The 19117-nt window shown below is 35.2% G+C and overlaps 1 protein-coding gene across 1 annotated transcript in view; it reads left to right on the forward strand.

The window, feature by feature from the left end:
• Positions 1 to 19117, forward strand: part of tusc3 (tumor suppressor candidate 3) — an 85935-nt gene that overhangs the window by 64124 nt on the left and 2694 nt on the right. The window contains exons 7-8 of the mRNA XM_051907403.1: positions 4727 to 4790; positions 6325 to 6399. Coding sequence (XP_051763363.1) covers positions 4727 to 4790; positions 6325 to 6399 — 139 coding nt within the window. The remainder of the gene's footprint in view (positions 1 to 4726; positions 4791 to 6324; positions 6400 to 19117) is intronic.

A 19117-nucleotide genomic window follows, 5' to 3' on the forward strand; every position in this document is an offset into this window, starting at 1 on the left:
TGACTAAATTAATAGAAAATAATAGTAATTCAAAATACTAGAGTTATTATTACAATAAACTCTAGTAGATTTTTTTGCAAGCTGTCACACAAGTGCTTTAGATGAGTATTCTGGGAAACCCTCCTCTCAAGAACTCAACAGAGGAAGATAAAGAAGAATTAAGCACACTGCTGGCACTTTTTCATGCCTTTAACCACAAAAGCATGGCTGCTGATTCATTCTCCTGGTGGCACTACTGTCTGTTGTTCTCTGGAGGAAATTAGTGGCATTATTGAGAATCCAGTATACCATTAAATCATTATTGAAGTGCATTTTGACTGAATTTCAAGGCTAAACCTAATGACTCACTATAGAGATGTAGTCTCATATTCTTTCATATGTGGTGGATTGTATATGTGAAACCAAAGAAAGGTCTTAGGGTCCCTCCTTTATATTCTATTACATTTCATATTCTCAGCACATCTTTAATTGTTTCTCATTAGCTTCACACCACCAACATTAATGTGTTCATAGGCTAATGTATCCTGAACTCATACTTAGTGAAATTATTAATGGAAAAACACACTGATTTTACCACTAAATAAATTCATTTCTAGTTCTCCTAAAATAATTCAATATTATTTCATGTTTTTATATTTAATGTTTTTTGTTTTTTTTTTTGCTGAGAAAATATACATATGCCTCCTTCAATGAGTCTGGTATTTTTTGTTTTGTTTTATTTAACTAATTGAACAGATGCTAAATTCAAAACAAGTGTAATAATTTAATTCTAATGAATTGTTCACATTTGCATGGTTTAAAACAACCTTAAAAGCCAGAACGTTCATTTAACAGACAATGCACTTTTTAAAGTGTAGGAGTAGAATTTTTGCATGAGTCAAAAATAATGTCTTTTGAAAACAAATGCATGTAGGCGGCTGTAATGATCATATTCAGTCATGTATGCTCCTACACAAAGCACTAAATATGATGTTTGATGGTTCATTGGATGGTGACGTCAGTCTGACTGTAAAGTAGACATCTGTAACCCTAGTGTGCCATGGGTACGATGGATCGGCTCTTTAGAGCATTGCCTCAAAGCTCAGAGCAGAAGTCAACTCTGAATAAATGAACAGTATGATAAGGATATCTGCCCACACAATCACACCAACACTTGTTCTCACAACTACTGATTCTCTTGCTTGGTTTATTACACCTCTTCATTCATTCCTCTGTTTTTCTGTATTTAAATCTCTTTGTTCACTTCATAAAATATGTGTTTATGTGTGATTAATTAAGCTATTGTTTTATTGTTAGCAGGCACTAAATGAACTTACAAATGTCATATTGTTGCTGTTAGGCAAAAGCTTAATATCTCCATATATTTTGTCAGTTTTTTTCCCCATAGATCAGGGGTGTCCAATCCTGCTCCTGGAGGGCCACTGTCCTGCAGAGTTTAGCTCCAACCCTAATTAAACACACCTGAACCAGCTAAGCAAGGTCTTACTATAGGCTAGAAACTTCTAGGCAGGCGTGTTGAGACACGTTGGAGCTAAACTCTGCAGGACAGTGGCCCTCCATGACCGAGTTTGGACACCCCTGCCATAGATCATTACTATTGGTCACCCTTCATTTTTGCAAATATTTAACCAATGAATGCGGCCGTTCTAATGGCGGACAAAACACGTATGTCTGGCATTTGCTTGTCAAAAACCTCATAACTTCCATTTTAACCAATAATATAATGACAAATGCAAGTGTCTGAACATATATAAGGCCACAATATCAACTTTGGCAACGTTTTTCCTGAAAAGTAGTGGTTTTGGACATATAAGGTTTCCTTCCGACAGCGACTATATTCAAATTAGTTTTGTCAATTGGTTAAGTGTAAATTTAAAATAAAAATAATCAATTGACTGAACTTAAAGGGTTAGTTCACCCAAAAATGAAATTTCTGTCATTAATTACTCACCCTCATGTTGTTCCACACCTGTAAGACCTTCGTTCATCTTCGTAACACAAATTAAGATATTTTTGATAAAATCCGATGGCTCAGTTAGGCCTCCATTGCCAGCAAGAAAATTTACATTTTCGGATGCCTAGAAAACTACTAAAGACATATTTAAAACAGTTAATGTGACTACAGTGGTTCAACCTTAATGTTATGAAGCGACAAGAATACTTTTTGTGCACCAAAAAACAAAATGTCGACTTTATTCAACAATATCTAGTGATGGGAGATTTCAAAACACTGCTTCATGAGGCTTCGAAGCGTTACAAATCTTTTGTTTCGAATCAGTGGTTTGTAGCGTGTATCTAACTGCCGAAGTCACGTGATTTCAGTAAACGAGGCTTCGTTACGTCATAAGTGTTTCGAAATTTCAATGGTTCACCACTGGGGGGAATGACTTTGGCTGTTTGATACACGCTCCGAACCACTGATTCAAAACAAAAGATTCGTAAAGCTTCGAAGCTTCATGAAGCAGCGTTTTGACTGTAGTCACATGAACTGTTTTAAATATGTCTTTAGCTTTCTGGGCATCCGAAAGTGTTAACTATCTTGGTGTCAATGGAGGCCTCACTGAGCCATCGGAATTTATCAAAAAGATCTTAATTTGTGTTCTGAAGATGAACGAAGGTCTTACGAGTGTGGAACGACATGAGGGTGAGTAATTAATGACAGAATTTTCATTTTTGGGTGAACTAACATTTTAAGTATTAAGCATTCTAAATGAAAGTTTTCATTTCAACCATAATTGAACTGTAATTGATATATTAAAAAGTGATTTACAGTTGCAGACATGGCCTCTTATTCCAGCTTGTTATTTCCTGATTCAGTTTTCGTTTCTTCTTCCTATCGCTTTACATCACCCCTCATGTCTTTTTAATAAAAATGACAAAATCCCCCAAAACACGCAAACCAAAAAATATTAATAAATCACTTCTAAACAAAAAGTTGCCAAATAAATAAGTAAAAATACTTGCGGGTGTTTTCAAAAGTAACAAATTACCGTTTTGTTAAGTTGCAAATGCCCAATGACAGATACAGTACGCAAGTAGAATAATACAACTGTGTTAGTGCTAAAAGTGCTTCTAATGTCGTTTTCTTTCATATGAAAATATGCAGCGGTATGGCTGTGTTTAAATGTTAGCAGATGCGTTAACCCAGAGGCGACAGGTGACATGACAGTGATAAATGCACTGGCCTATTTGCTCATATCTTCTTCTTAATGGATCCCTACTTTTCACAAACCCCCTGTATCTTTCTTTTTTTCTGTCTCTACATGAAATGCCGCTAGAGACAACAGCCGCTTATGGCAGCCGCTTATGGCAGTGTTTAGTTCCTCAATACTTTTGTTATTGCTGCTTTCAAGTCGACTATTGACTCTTTTGTCACACTGAACATAAAAAGCATTCAATATTTGTGAGTAGATTTCCACTCAAATCTCTCACAGCAGATGTTTTTGTCATATATATTTTATCAAAACATACATGCATGTCTCAATATAGGCTTCATTCAAAATAATGAAATTCAGTCACATATTTCAGTGACATTCAGTGATGGTATCTAGGTGATCCCCAAATCTAGATAGAATTTTATGACAGTCAAAAAATCCACTGAAACTAAAAGATAACGTACATTGTTCTTAAAGAATGTGTTCATCTCACCTTGAAATTAGTTTTTCCGACTGTGAGTTAATCTAATATATTATCATTTTTATACCGCTTCTTTAGACCTCCTATGTAAATATGTAACCTTAGTAGAAGGATTGAATACATTGTGTTTCCAAAGTTTTGATTTCTAAAGCTGTAGATTTTAGAAGTTTAATTGGTGCACTGGCTGTTTATATCAGTTAAAGTCCTGTATGTTTTCTCCCCCCCCCCCCCCCCCCCCCGTAACACAAAAGGACACATTCAGACTTAAATTTCAGTCTGTTCTTCAAACAAATCTATTGCATGATTTTAGAAGAATTCCAATATGGCACATGAGTCCTATGGGTTTCTTTTAAATCATTATATAATACTACCACTACATTATTTAATATTAATTGTATGGAAAAGAGCAGCATTGACATTCTGCTGAATTACTCCTTTTGTGTTCCACGGAAAAAAAAGTGTTTATAGCGACTCAAGGTTGATAATAATGAAATTAGTTCAGCTAATGTTTGTATGAACTATCTCTTTTAAACTCTGGCAGATTTCATCTGTCAAAACCATGAAGTAGGAGAAGTTTTAGAAGCTTTCAAGGCTGGAAACTTGAGTCTTTTATTGAATCTGCATCCATTCTGCACTGTTCCTGCGCATTCATCTACCACAGATGAATGAAGGTTTTATTTGTGCTACATATAGAGTGGTTTTACTCCAGAGAGCAGGAGATGTCATTATGACTTGATGCGTTAGAAGGCTTCAGTGCTCTTTTCATTGACCCATTGAAATTCTTATCACTTATTGTCAAGTTTTCTTTTCATTCATCTGCTTTGACCTTATGGATTTTTCCTTGTCTTTTGGCTATTTTCTATCTGACCTTTTCCCTGCTAAGGTTGTATTTATTTATATGTTTAAATACAAATTCAGTGATGGTGTGTGTGGTTTGTATTCATGCATTTGCAGTATGATAAATATGATAAAGCATTACTTGTCAAAGAGCCATAGTATTGTAGTATCCTGTGATATGGCTTTGTGAAAGCGGAGCTTGAAAGGTCTATTGTCTGCTTGTTTGTCATTTTATTTTTTCTGTCTTTTTCAGAGTTATATCCACGGCAGCAGTCAAGCTCAATTTGTGGCTGAATCTCACATTATTCTTCTGTTGAATATCCTTTCACATAAAACCTCCCTCTGCACAATAGACCTGCCACATTGTTCTGTTAACGAAGTGAACCGTAATAACCCACTGATTTCATACAGGTCTGTTCAGAATTCTGTTAATTTTTGAAAATGTAGGATGTGCCACTGTAAATTTCCACAGCTTTTTCCCGGGTAAGTAATAATTTCTTTTCATGTTGATTTTCTCTGCGATTAAACATGGCTTTTTTTTTGTGTTAATTTTGTCAACAAAATTGCAGATTATTTCGTCAACAAAAACATAAAAAAAAAAAAAAAAAAAATCATTTTAATTTACACATACTGACAACAAATATGACAAGACTAAAATAAAACAGTATTAATAGTTATATACCTTACTGTTCAAATGTTTGGGTAAGACAGTAAGACATTGATTTCAATATGTACACTGTAAAAAAGAATTTTTGGTTTAACTTAAAAAAGTAAGTTACCTGGTTGCCTTAATTTTGCGTTCATTTAAATTAAAAATTTGAGTTAATACAATGAAGGCGATTGGTTTAATCAACAGAAACTCTAAATATTATGTTATCTGAACCACATTAATTACCAAAGTTGATTTGACAAAAGGAAAAAAAAATTGTGTGTGTGTGTATATATATATATATATATATATATATATATATATATATATATATATATGATTCAGAATGATTTCTGAAGGGTCATGTGACACTGAAGTCAACAAACTGGAGTAATGACTGCTGAAAATTCTAATAATTTAAAAAAAATATATATATATATATTAAAATATAAAATGGTTATTTTAAATTGTAATAATATTTCACAATATTACTGTTTTTACTGTATTTTTGATCAAATAAATGGTGAGCATAAGAGAAAAAAAATTACAAACTAAAAGTCCCGACCCCAAATTTTTGAATATATACATTTTGTCAACTAAAATTATTATTTAATGTCAAATAGTCCAATGTCAGATGGTTTTATCTACTCATCTGTGGTTGTCATCCATTAAGGTGCAGCTGTATGAAATGTTCTTACAAATTTCTGTGTTTATCCTTATAGAAAGTCTCAAACATACTGTACACACACTTGCTCACCTGGCTATGATGGGTATGTCCTTCTGGGTGTCGTTCTCTGTGTGAATTTCCCCTGTAATTACGTGGATTTGTTGACTGTGCCTGATGGGTACAGAGTGGGCAGACAGACAGAGACCCTCTGTTAGCGTCGGGCTCAGCTGCTGGAGAAGAGAGGAGCTGCTGGCAGAACACCTTGTGTTTGTCTGTCTTCCTCTTGCCGACACCTAGCTTTCCCCCCCAGGCTAGCGGAGACCTCCCAGCCGAGTAAAGTGTGCTCAGAGTTGAAAAGAGTCTTGTTCCCATTGTGTTCACAGTAATTGAAATTTCCAGGTGTGCTAGAGCTATGCTTTGCCAGCCCAAACTTTAGTTTAACAGGTTCTATGTAAGCATCATATCAGGTCCTGGCTGTTTATTGTGCAAAACAGCCACATCCATGCCACTAGTTATTCCTTGACTTCCATCTCAGATGCGGCCATCACCATGGGAATGGTCCTTCTGAATGAAGCAGCCACCTCTAAGGGAGATGTGGGTAAACGAAGGAGTAAGTTTCTTTCTTTCATATTACTATTGTGTTCAGTTCACAACTGTTTTTTACACTAATAAAAAAATGTTTCTTGCGAATCATATAAGCATATTAGAATGATTTCTGAAGAATCATGTGACACTGAAGACTGGAGTAACGATGCTGAAAAGTTTTGCCATCATATGAATAAATTACATTTTAAAATATAAAAAAAAAAAAATAGATGTTATTTTAAATCTAAATAATATATCACAATATTACTGTTTTTACTGTTGTTGTTGTTTTTGTTTTTTTGTTTTCAAATGAGCATAAGATACTTCTTTCAAAAGCATCTTAATTATTCCAAACTTTTGACTGGAAGAGTGTGTTGACAGTATAGTTTGATTTTTTTTTTTTTTTTTTAGTTATGCTGTAAGAAGCGCATTAAATCTGTCTTTGAAACTTTTTTTTTTTTATAATTTACATTTACAGACTTACAATCTTAAGAAATGAAAATACATTATAATATTATTTTATTACATTTTTAAAACTATGATGATCTATACAAAGAAACAATCATAAACCATTTAGATATTTAATGTGAAAATTATATATGTATATCTCAATTATATATATATATATATATATATATATACAAACACACACACACACAATTAAGCTCAAAAGTTTACATACCCCTTGCAGAATATGCAAAAATGTTAATCATTTTAACAAAATAAGAAGGATCACGAAAATTGCATGTTGTTTTTTATTTAGTATTGTCCTGAATAAGCTATTTCACATAACAGATGTTTACATAAAGTCCACAAGGAAAAAAAATAGCTGAATTTATAAAAATGACCTGTTCAAAAGTTTACATTCCCTTGATTCTTAATACTGTGTGTGGATACCTGGATGATCCACGACTGGTTGTTTGTTTTGTGATGGTTGTTCATGAGTTGCTTGTTTGTCCTGAGCAGTTAAACTGAGCTCTGTTCTTCAGAAAAATCCTCCATGTCCTGCAAATTCTTTGATTTTCCAGCATATTTGAACTCTTTCCAACAATGACTGTGTGATTTTGAGATCCATCTTTTCACACTGAGGACAACTGAGGGACTCAAACACAACTATTAAAAAAGCTGCAAATATTCACTGTTGCTCCACAAGGAAACACGATGCATTAAGAGCCGGGCATGTAAACTTTCTGAATTGGATGAACAGGATAAATTGTACTTTTTGTTGTCTTCTGGGAAACATGTAAAAAAATGAAACAAATGAAAAATATGAAACAAAATAAGAAAAACTTGCACATCATCTTCTTGTTCAAAAGTTTTCATCCCCGACTCTTAATGCATTGTGTTTCCTTCTGGAGCATCAGTGAATGTTTCCAGCTTTTTTAATAGTTAGTTTAATAGTTTTAATATATAATTGTCCCACAGTCACTAAGTCCATAGAGCTAAAAGTGCACAGTTGAATAAACACCCAGTAAATGGCCTGCCAACCACCCACAACCTCAGCATCTTGGGTTTGAGTTTTACAAGGGCAAGCACCACTCACACTGTGAAAAAAAAGTTTCTTTCTATGATTCTGTCAAAAAAGAGCATTTCGAATGTTGAAAAAGTCAATTAATTGAACGCTTTTTATAGTCATGGTTTCTGTATCCTTTAAAAGAAAGCATCAAAAGCAGCATATTTTTTTTCCCTTGCACATTGATATTGTGTGTGCATGTGTATTTTATTGTTATGTTTTAAAGTGTGTAATTGGCTGCTGATAACTGTGAGCATGAGTATGCATCTTGCATATATATATGTGTGTGTGTGTGTGTGTGGCCCTGCATATCACCTCCAGCTCGAGTCTCTGTCCCACTTACAAGTTTGCGTTACATGACTGTCTTTTTTTCCTCTGAGCTTCTCACATCAAACTCGTTCTCACTCCCCCTCTTGAAGTGCTTCTCAGGGGTTCCCATAAAGACAAGCATCGCTTCCAGACTGTGACAGACGAATAGCTTTCCATGTATTATCACTGCATTAGCTGTGGAGACCACTTAATGTGATGGCCTCCATCCCACCTCCAAAGAGTCATCCCCAGCTTTGATATGCTAATGGAATGAATTATGGGTAATATGTAAATGCTGAGTTACGTAAATGACGAGTTATTTTTGGCTTGGTTTCCAACTCACCTCCATGACAAACAAGAGGAGTGCTTTTTGTTTCTGATTTTAGAATGCTCAGAAAGAGAAGTGAGCTCTTTATGCAATACGCTGGAAGACAAATGCTTGTAATTACTGTATGTGTGTGTCAGCAGAAGTGTATAATTGTGGCAATTGCAATTTGTGTTTGTGTGGGTGATTGTGTGTAAGGCAAGAGTTTCAGCAGTCACGATTATGTAGCACCATTTAAATGTCGTGCACATGTCATTTTTAACCCTAGTGTTATTAACACCTGCTAAATACCACTCACACACACAAACTAGTTTTAACTGAGATCAAAATAGAAGCAATGCTGTCTTAGAATTAGTCTGTTTGTTGAACAGAATTACCTAATTGAACCTTCGAAAACAGTGAATAGAATTATAGCTTAGTAGTGTGTATTACTCTAATGAAATACACGTGGATTTTAACATGACAGGCCACCATACAAATGTACAGTACTTTACAGTAAGTTTGTAGTTTTTACGTGATTTTTTTTTTTTTAGAACTACTTGACCACAGTATTATTCCCTCAAAATTTCTTTCATCATCTTTTCAAATTTCAAAGCTCGTTTTTAGAATTTTATTCTTACATTTGCTAACTTTTCAGTTTTTGTATTTTATGCCTTTTTGAAAGGGCTTAAAGGGATAGTTCACCCAAAAATGAAAATGACAGAAGATATTTTGAAGAATATGGGTATCCAAACAGTTGATAGGCTCCACTGACTTCCATAGTATAGGGGAAAAATACTATGGAAGCCAATTGGGCCCATCAACCGACATTCTTCAAAATATCTTCTTTTGTGTTCAGCAGAAGAAAGAAATTCATACGGGTTTGGAACAACTTGAGGGTGAGTAAATGATGACAGAATTTTCATTTTTGGGTGAACTATCCCTTTAAAGGATATAATTTCTGTCATTCAAGGTCCAGAAAGGTATTAAAGACATCATTAAAATAGTCAACGTGACTACAGTGGTTTAACCTTAATGTTATGAAGCGGCGAGAATACTTTTTGTGTGCGCAAAAAAAACTGCATTCACTGCGTCAACTGTCTACAAGACTAACAGGGTAGAGAAGAAATTGTTGAATAAAGTCATTATTTTTGTTTTGTTTTTGTGCACAAAAAGTATTCTCATCACTTTATAACATTAAGGTTTAAAGGGGACCTATTATGCCCCATTTTACAAGATGTAAAATAAGTCTCTGATGTCCCCAGAGTGTGTATGTGAAGTTTTAGCTCAAAATACCCCACAGATAATTTTTTTATAGCATGTTAAAATTGCCACTTTTTGGGGTTGAGCAAAAACGTGCCGTTTCAGTGTGTGCCCTTTAAATGCAATTGAGCTGCTATGCTCTGCCTAAGAGGGCGGAGCTTCAAGAGCTCGTTCTCCCCTGTCAGGATTTAGTCAGGACACACTATAATGTCAGAAACTGCGAATATATGCTGCATGTAGATAGAACAGGTATAGTTTAGTTCAATTACGGTTATAACTTATATTGTCTTCTTGTTTTTATCCACTATATTAGTACAAGCCGGTTTACCGATGAGTTTTATAACGTTTGTTGTACTTCACACAAAAGATGAAGCATCTGTTTTCACTCTAGAAAATCACTGTAAGAGCTTAATAAAACACAGTGCAAGTGTGCATTAAAATGTTATCCATAAACTCTCTCTCTCTCCCTTGCATTATCATCAACATACACAGCGAAGTACACAAACACTCGTTACAACTAACAGTAAACAAATACATAAAGACCTTATGCCTTTTCGGGTGGTGCTAAATAAACTGTTAAACTTTATATCCGTAAATCAACTCTGATGAACTGTAATAAAGTGCTCTCACCTTCATTACTGCCGTATCCAGTATCACTCTGGAGACTGTAAGCTGGATCACGAACAGTTTGTACTTATCTGTCCTTGAGTAACAAATTGTTAGCTCAACCTCTGTTTTGTATTGTCCCTTTGTATTGACATTCGTTCACAAAGCAGTCTGGTGTGAAATGATTTGCGCAGACATAAACAAATTTCAGTAGAGTTGAGGGAGCATTTTCTTCGAAAACAAAATTAATCCACCTCGTCTTCAGTGGCTCAGATTTCGGGAGTAAATGGAGAGATGTGGATTAATCCATCCAGCTACAGAACACCTAAAATGCTTGGGAGACATTCTCGTCAGTGCAGCAATGGCGGACTGTACAACTGGCTGGTTCTATGTTAAAACGGCAGTGTCTGTCAACATTCGTGGGCAGGACCTGTGGCTAATGTGACGTCACACAGCCAGGGATCTGGAAACGGCTTGCTTGAGACACTGCTTTTGATTTATGGGGATTAAAAAAAAAGGAGTGGTTGGATTTTTATCATTATAGAGTGGTTGTGTACACACACTGCCAACACACATTTATATCCAAACAACCATGCAAAAGTGAATTTTGCATAATAGGTCCCCTTTAAGCACTGTAGTCACGTTGACTATTTTAACCATGTCTTTACTACTTTTCTGGACCTTAAATGACGGTAATCACATTGCTTTCTATGGGGGATAAAAAAAAGAAACTTGGATTTCATCAAAAATATCTTAATTTGTGTTCTGAAGTTGAACAAAGGTCTTACGGGTATGGAACAACATGAGGGTGAGGAATTAATGACAGAAATTTCATTTTTGGGTGAACTATTTAAGTTTGTCAATCCTTTTGTCCATTGCAATTCAAAATCTAACCAATAGCATTGATGTTATTGTAATGTTTGCACACTGAATTACCATTTGTTTTCTTTTTCTTATCTGCGTAATAATTGATTTGGTCTTTTCTTTCAATTATAAATCCTGCAGATTATTATCTGGTAATCTTCAAATATGGCTTTTAAATTGCTAATTATGTTGGCATAATTAAATTAAAATGCTAAAAGTCTAACTAATTGCAGTGTTACAGTAGTGTGCAATATTTAAAACATATTAAATGTTAATTAATGAGTTCAGTTTGTAATTCCCATTTAACCTTTTAAAGATCGGCGATCTTTGTATGTGAAGGGGTTAAAGCAGCTGTAGTGGATTGGATTGGATTGGACTGAGTTACTTATACTGAATCGAATAGTTGTGAATCGAATCATTCTGAATATGCAGAAAATCACAGCCCTAATCTATAGCCATCTTTATACTGCAAAGATGGTGTCGCATTATGTGGTTCTCATGCATTTGCAATGTTTAAAGCAGATCTGATGTGGCATTTCATTTACACAAAACCAAAGTCTAAATACTAAGCTCTGGTATTTCCCCTAGGAATGCAGATCTAGTGTTTCACAGTAAGATGTTTTATATAAGATTAGACTTGATCTTGACAGGTGAATGTGTTGAAATGATTCATATCCTTCATAAAGCTCACATTAGCTGGTGTTTTAGCGACACGTAACTTCTTGACTTCCTCTCTCCAGAGGTTGTGTCTCACATTTTCCCCTACGCCACCCAAATTTGCCGCGGCCATCATCTGCCACGCCAGGGCCGTGGCACGGGGGTCAGAGGTCACATTAACGCAGCGGATAATTAAACCGGCAGTGGCACCTCATCTGCCCAGCACTGGGCTTTTCTTACACCTGTCACTGTTAATTGACCATTATGCATATATGAATCTACATTATTATAATCCCATCAGTCAGACTCAGTAATGTTTGGTGAGAAGAAAGGTCATTTTACAGAGAAAGAGACTTCGTAGAGAGAGGGGGAAGAGAGTAGGGTTGCGTCTCGAAGCACTTCCCCTAGGGTGTGAAAAGGAGGAGGAAGACCCTGCAGCTGAGGCAGATGTTTGCTCTGTAGGCACTGCTGGGTGACCCTCTGTCAGCCACTGGAGGTACATGAGATGGCCGCACTGACTAATTTATGTGATGGGGTTAGAGTAATAAGTTCTGACTGATGAGATACATGCGTGTGTGTCATCATGCATATGCATGCGTATATGTGTGTGCGTTTAAGTGAATGTCATAAAGATGGACTTAGACAAAGAGATATGGTGTCTGTATTAATCTGTGTATGCTTGTGTAATTTGTCTTGTACACTTTGTATTTGGTGTGTAGTTTTTATACATCAGTAACCATGTCAGCCACATCTTATTCAAATGTATAGAAAAAAAAAACTTAAAACTGACAGCTTTTTTAATGTATGTGTGGGGTTGGCCTCACCTCTGTTATGTCTAGGCATCTATTACGATACGCTATAGGTTACAAGGGAGCCAATTTAGACAAATAAATCTTTTTTTTTTGGTTTTGATCTACACTGAATGGGAAAAGCACATTGCAATGTGACAAAACTAGTTCTCACATTATAATTATTGAAGCTGTCTGAACACAACTATTTTAAATGGTTAGTTCACCAAAAAATGAAATTTCTCTCATTAGGTACTCACCCTCATGTCGTCCCAAACCCGTAAGACCTTCGTTCATCTTTGGAACACAAATTAAGATATTTTTGATGAAATCCAAGGGTTTCTGAATCACACATAAGCAGCAACGTTTTGACCTTTTGACGTCCAGAAAGGTAGTAAAGACATTGTTATTATATTCCATGTGACTACAGTGGTTCAACCTTGATGTTATGAAGCGACGAGAATACTTTTTCTGTGCAAAAACAAAACAAAAATTTAATTGTAACAATTTGTACTGCTGTCATATGCAGTTGACATAGTGAACGCAGTTCAGGCTTTCGTGTTTACATATGAACGTCAACTCAGTATTGGCCCACGCTGTACATGTGAGCAGCATGAAGCATGCATGTGATGCTGACGCAGGAGCCGGCCAATACTGAGTCGACGTTAGGACGTAGAACACGGAAGCGCAGAACTGTGTTCACTATACCATCTGCGTATGACAACAGTTCAAATTGTTAAATAAAGTCATTCTTTTTGTTTTGTTTTTGTGCACAAAAAGTATTCTTGTCACTTCATAGCATTAAGGTTGAACCACTGCAGTCACATGGACTATTTTAACCATGCCTTTACTACCTTTCTGAACGTCAAAAGGTGCAATGACGATGCTGCCAATGTGTGGTTCAGATACCCTCGGATTTCATCAAAAATATCTTAATTCATGTTTCGAAGATGTTTCATTTTTGGGTGAACTAACCCTTTAACACTCATGCCTGAGATGCCTTTTTTTTAATTTGCAAGTGTGTGTTAATTAACTGTGTGTGAGTGTTATATATATATATATTTTATATATTTTTATATATTTATTTTGTTTTGTTTTTGTTTTGTTTTTTGTTTTTCTATGACTTTTGTAAAGAAACATCAAAGTTTACTTTGATATATAATGTATAATGTTCAAAAAATTGGGCTCAGTAAAAAAAATGGCAACACCTTATTTTACAGTGCCGTAGTTAAACGTTACTTCATGTACTTACTATAGTAATAACAGTAAATTATGCATAATTACAAGTAACTAACCCTAAACCAAACCTAACCCTAACTGTAACTCTAGTAAGTACATGTAGTTAATTAATAGTACTCAGTACTTATTTGAGTAATTACAATGTAACTATGGTACTGTAAAATAAAGTGTAACAAAAAAATACAGTAAAAACAGCAATATTTTGAAATATTATTACAATTTGAAATAACTGTTTTCTGTTTGAATGTATTTTAAAGTGTAATTTATTCCTGTGATGGCATAGCTGAATCTTCAGCATCATTACTCTAGTCTACAGTATCACATTATCCTTCAAAAATTAACAAATATGTTGATTTGGTGCTTAATAAGCATTTCTTATTATTATCAATGTTGAAAATAGTTGTGCTGCTTATTTGTGGAAATTGTGATACATATTTTTTCAGGATTCTTTGACGAATAGAAAGATCAAAGAAACAGGATTTCTTTCAAATAGAAATCTTTTGTAAGATTATCAATGTATTTAATGTCACTTTTGATCAATTTAATATCCTTGAAAAAATAAAAGTATTAATTAAAAAATAGACTTTAAAAAAGACTTTTGAACGGTAGTATATATATATATATATATGGAATTTGCTGCAAATAAAATAGTTTATTGCAAAGCTCATTTGCATGTGAAAATATGAACACACAGTGTTTGCCACAGGGGTTTGCCTGAACATTTAGTGAGTACATTTTTTGCAATGCTAAAACAGCATGTAAGTCAATATTTATACCAACGCATTTCCATTGAAAATAAAGTAGGATACAAAATCTCCCATTTTACCCTTGCTGAAGCTTAAAGCTTGAAAATTTGTTCATGGTTAGTGAACATTCTGTGGGATGTGCAGCCTCAACGTTACCAATGTAGTGAAACTCATCTCAGCATCATAGGTCACTTCCAGAACAGACTCTTTTTCAGGTGTCATCCCAAAGCTGTAATGTGACACACAGAAATCTTTCCTATGGGGATTTTCTAGGAACAAAATAATGTCAATGCCTCTACAAAAGCATCTGCTGATGGTAAATGGTGAGGCTTTGTGACTGCATATATTTAAAGAACTATATATTTTCACTTGTAAGCGGAAAATATTCCAGCACATCAAGGCAGTCAGCTTGAATGCAGGTCCTTGCCGAAACAGAAAAAAAAAATACTCAGTTTGTTTCCACCAGTCATAACAACACACTGTAAAATGCTTGAGTAATGCAACACCATGTGAGACTATAATGGATATTGACTTTTTTCAACAAGGTTAGTGGCGTCGACCTATATGCACAAAAATCCTGTTCACTGCCCTCCAACAACTAGGAAATTGAGTGTTTTTGGTTGTTTCGCTCAGTACACAAAATACTCAATAAAAATTGAAAGGGCTCACATAATTAAATTAATATTCTGGGTTAAATACAAGTTAAAGTGTGCAATTGCAGAAATAATGATTGTTTCAAAACAACTCCCCATCTATCATTGATCAGGTAAACAGATAGCCCTGGCCAAAACTCACACCATTGGTTGAGACAGCAGATGATATTTACTGTAACTTATAATAGAAGTCTTACAATGATTGTTCCATAGACTTTCAAAGTGCATTTCTGTCAACATCTTACTGTTTGACACTTTGGGATGAGCATGCTACAGATGCTGTCGATAGAATTTATCTCAGAATATTCCTTAACATACTAAGAGTAATTTTATAAAGCCTATTAATACATTTGGGACAGACAGTTTAGAGGGAATAGCCCATTATACAGCATTAAACACATTTGTAAAGAAAGCAGATGGACTATCTTATTAGGCTCATCATCATAAAAATTATATTTAATGCATAGCCAAAGGCAAACTATTGTATGCTGGGCCATTAGGAAGAAAATAAAACATTCACCAGTAAAAACTAGTGCAAAAGCTAGTGAAGAGTGACAGTTTCAGTGTTTTCCAACACAAAAGTTATGATTGATTAGTCCAGAAAGCCGATGTGTATTAAAAAGATAAAAACAGTACAAAGTAAGGATGTGCTTTAAAACTGCTTGCTACAGGAAGCCAGTGGATTTGCAGCAGATATGTGGTCCAGATGGTCCAGATGCTTGGTGCATAAACCAAAAAGCAGCAGTGTAATAAACCTGCATTTATGATCATAAACAATGACATATACTGAACCTCAACAACAAAATAAACTCAATGTTTACATGCAAAAAATTACTATTCTTGGAGCCTTAATTTACAGTATTCAACTATCCGATCTGTGTTCCAAATACCCTTTAACTGGAGTTGACACACTGCATTATTTCCATAGAAAATGGAGAAAATAATAATGCAATGCAATGCAAAGGAACAGTTCACCTAAAAATTCAAGTTCTGTTAAAAATTCAAGTTCATTTACTCACTCTTATGTCATTTCAAACCTGTATGACTTTCTTTTGTGGAACAGAACAGATATTTTGAACAATGTGGGGTCCAAAGAAACAATGGACTTTCATTGTGTGAAGAAAAAAAAAAAAAAACATTTACTTTTTGGGGTGAACCATTCCTTTAATATAATTTTCGTACTTTTACTTCTATCTATAACAGTAAGTACCATACATACAAAAAACATCAACCTCTGGTGACTTAAAGGGTTAGTTCACCCAAAAGAGAGGTGAGGTGTATTCTTGTCCATAGACAGCAATTTAACCACTTTCAAGGTCCAGAAAGGTGCTAAAGACATTGTTTAAAAAGTCAACATGACTGCAGTGATTCAACCTTAATGTTATGAAGTGACGAGAATACTTTTTGTGTGCAAAAACAAAACAAAAATAACGACTTTATTCAACAATATCTTCTATTCTGTGTCATTCTCATACGTTGTTTATGTCCAGTGCTTCCAGGTTCTACGTCAGAACGCCGACTCATTATTGGCCGGCTCCTGCCGCATGCATTATGCTGCTCACGTGATCAGCTTTGGCCAATACTGAGCCGGCATTTGGACGTAAACATGGAAGCCTTCACTGCGTCAACTGCGTAAGGATAATGACAGGGAAGAGAAGAGATTGTTGATTAAAGTTATTTTTCGTTGTTTTAACAATGTCTTTAGTACCTTTCTGGACCTTGAAAGTGTTCATTATATTGCTGTCTATCAAGTCATATACCTCTTGAATTTCATCAAAAATATCTTAATGTGTGTTCTGAAGATGAACAAAGGTCTTACGGGTGTGGAACGACATGAGAGTGAGTAATTAATGACAGAATTTTTATTTTTGGGTGAACTAACCCTTTCAAATGTTAATTGCTACTATGCAGAATAAGCATACTTAAACACTGAGTGGTTGATCAAACCCAGCGGTCGTCAAGGAAACACACTGACTCAAAGCATTTAAAATAGGAAGATGCTAAATGAAGATTGTCAGAGTAGTGATGCTTTAGTTTCAAACTCCACTCCCCCCACAGAAACATTTACGGCAAGCTACTCCATCCAGTTGTAGGAAAGTCAGCCAAATGTGATTGCGCCAGAGTGCCGTTATTTAGCAACATCACATTAGTTACCCTGCGACACAGACGACCCTGAAACTAAATGTTTAGCAGCCTTTAAATGTCACATCTCAGTTAGTCATGTTCATCATTTTTGTGTAATTCAGAGTCCTTTTGTGGCTACTACTGCATGTCTTATGGGAAGGCTTGTGTAACGTGTCAGGGAAATGATAATAGGCTCAAGAACATCAAGGTCTCAGAGTAAACGCTGTCGCATGAAGCCTTGAAAGCAAGTCAGTTCAGTAGATACTGAAACTTTAAATTAAAAGCTCTGTGTGTATGTGTGTTCTGAGGGTGTGATCCTGGGATAAGAGGGTGTTTCTGGATGACTAATCTGGAGAGGAACAGTGCTGGCGGTGTGGTGTAATTGGAGGTGCCCCTCTCTTTTGAGGAGGTTAACACACTTTGATTAAGCTCTGATTAGCTTCTCATTCAGCTAAACAGCAGCTGCCACTGCCTCGCTTTTTAATATGTTTACTACTTACACACTGACTCTCTCGCACACGCAGCCTTTTGGAAACATCTTGTGCTTTAAAAGAACCCAGGACTTTCCTCTCTGTAAAAAGATGATACCGTGAACAAAGGGATCTGTGTTATAGCATCAAGAACTGTTTATCCAACTCAAGAACTCAATACAAAGAAAAATAGTTTTTGATAAGAAGATAGTTCTTTGCTGAACCTAAGAACCAATGAAGAATGTTTGTTTTTAAAGGGATAGTTCATTTACTCGCCCACATGTTGTTCCAAACTCAACGCTATCTCATGACCAATTTCGTAGGCTAATTCGATTTGCGATTTGTCTAAACCCCAGTGACGGGTAGGTTTAGGGGCGGGTTTGGGGTAGGTCATTTGTATGAATTCATACGAATTTGTCAACTCGTAAAATACGTACGATTTCGCAAAAAACATATGAATTTGTACGAATTAGCCATCTCGTAAAATACGTACGAATTGCCTTGAGATCAGGTTGTCCAAACCTGTATGAGTTTCATTATTCTGTTGAACACAAAAGAAGATATTTTAAAGAATGTTGGTAACCAAACAGTTGATAGTAGCCATTGACTTCCATAGTATTTTTCCCTGCTATGGAAGTCAATTGCTATCGAGGGTAAGTGATGAGTCATTTTTGGGTAAACTATCCCTTTAAGGCCCTGATATACTTTAAGCAAAATCAAAGAATAAACTGGTGTGATGTCATTTCAAACAAAATCAGGCCAAAACAACATTCATTTGGAGTTAATTCCAGGAGTTTGAAACAGCTTGCCAAAGCTAACTTTCTGGAAAAGTTTACTTAAATGTTGTTACGTAATAGGTAGTATGTGATTTTAAATATGCATGCTAAATCCAGCAATTTCTTTGGGAGCAGTAGGCAAAAAAATATGTACTGACTAGTTTTAAAGTTTACCTGCAGTATTGTAAATTATTTTTTTTATTTCCCTTGATAAAGTCAGCTGTTTTATTCCATTATCACAATGTTTAAGGCATCATTGACTAATCTTTAAAGTCACCTTATAATGTGATTCAGCAGGTTATAAAATTTTGGGCACTATCTCATGTGAGGGACAAAGCAGCTGATGCAGCATGTTTTATAAGCATTTAAGTAGCGATTATTGTTTCATTCATTAGTAATGGCTTAATTTAAGATGGCTGTTTGGGATTAGC

The sequence above is a fragment of the Ctenopharyngodon idella genome, chromosome 1, assembly GCF_019924925.1.
Source record: "Ctenopharyngodon idella isolate HZGC_01 chromosome 1, HZGC01, whole genome shotgun sequence".
In the NCBI taxonomy this organism is placed as follows: domain Eukaryota; kingdom Metazoa; phylum Chordata; class Actinopteri; order Cypriniformes; family Xenocyprididae; genus Ctenopharyngodon; species Ctenopharyngodon idella.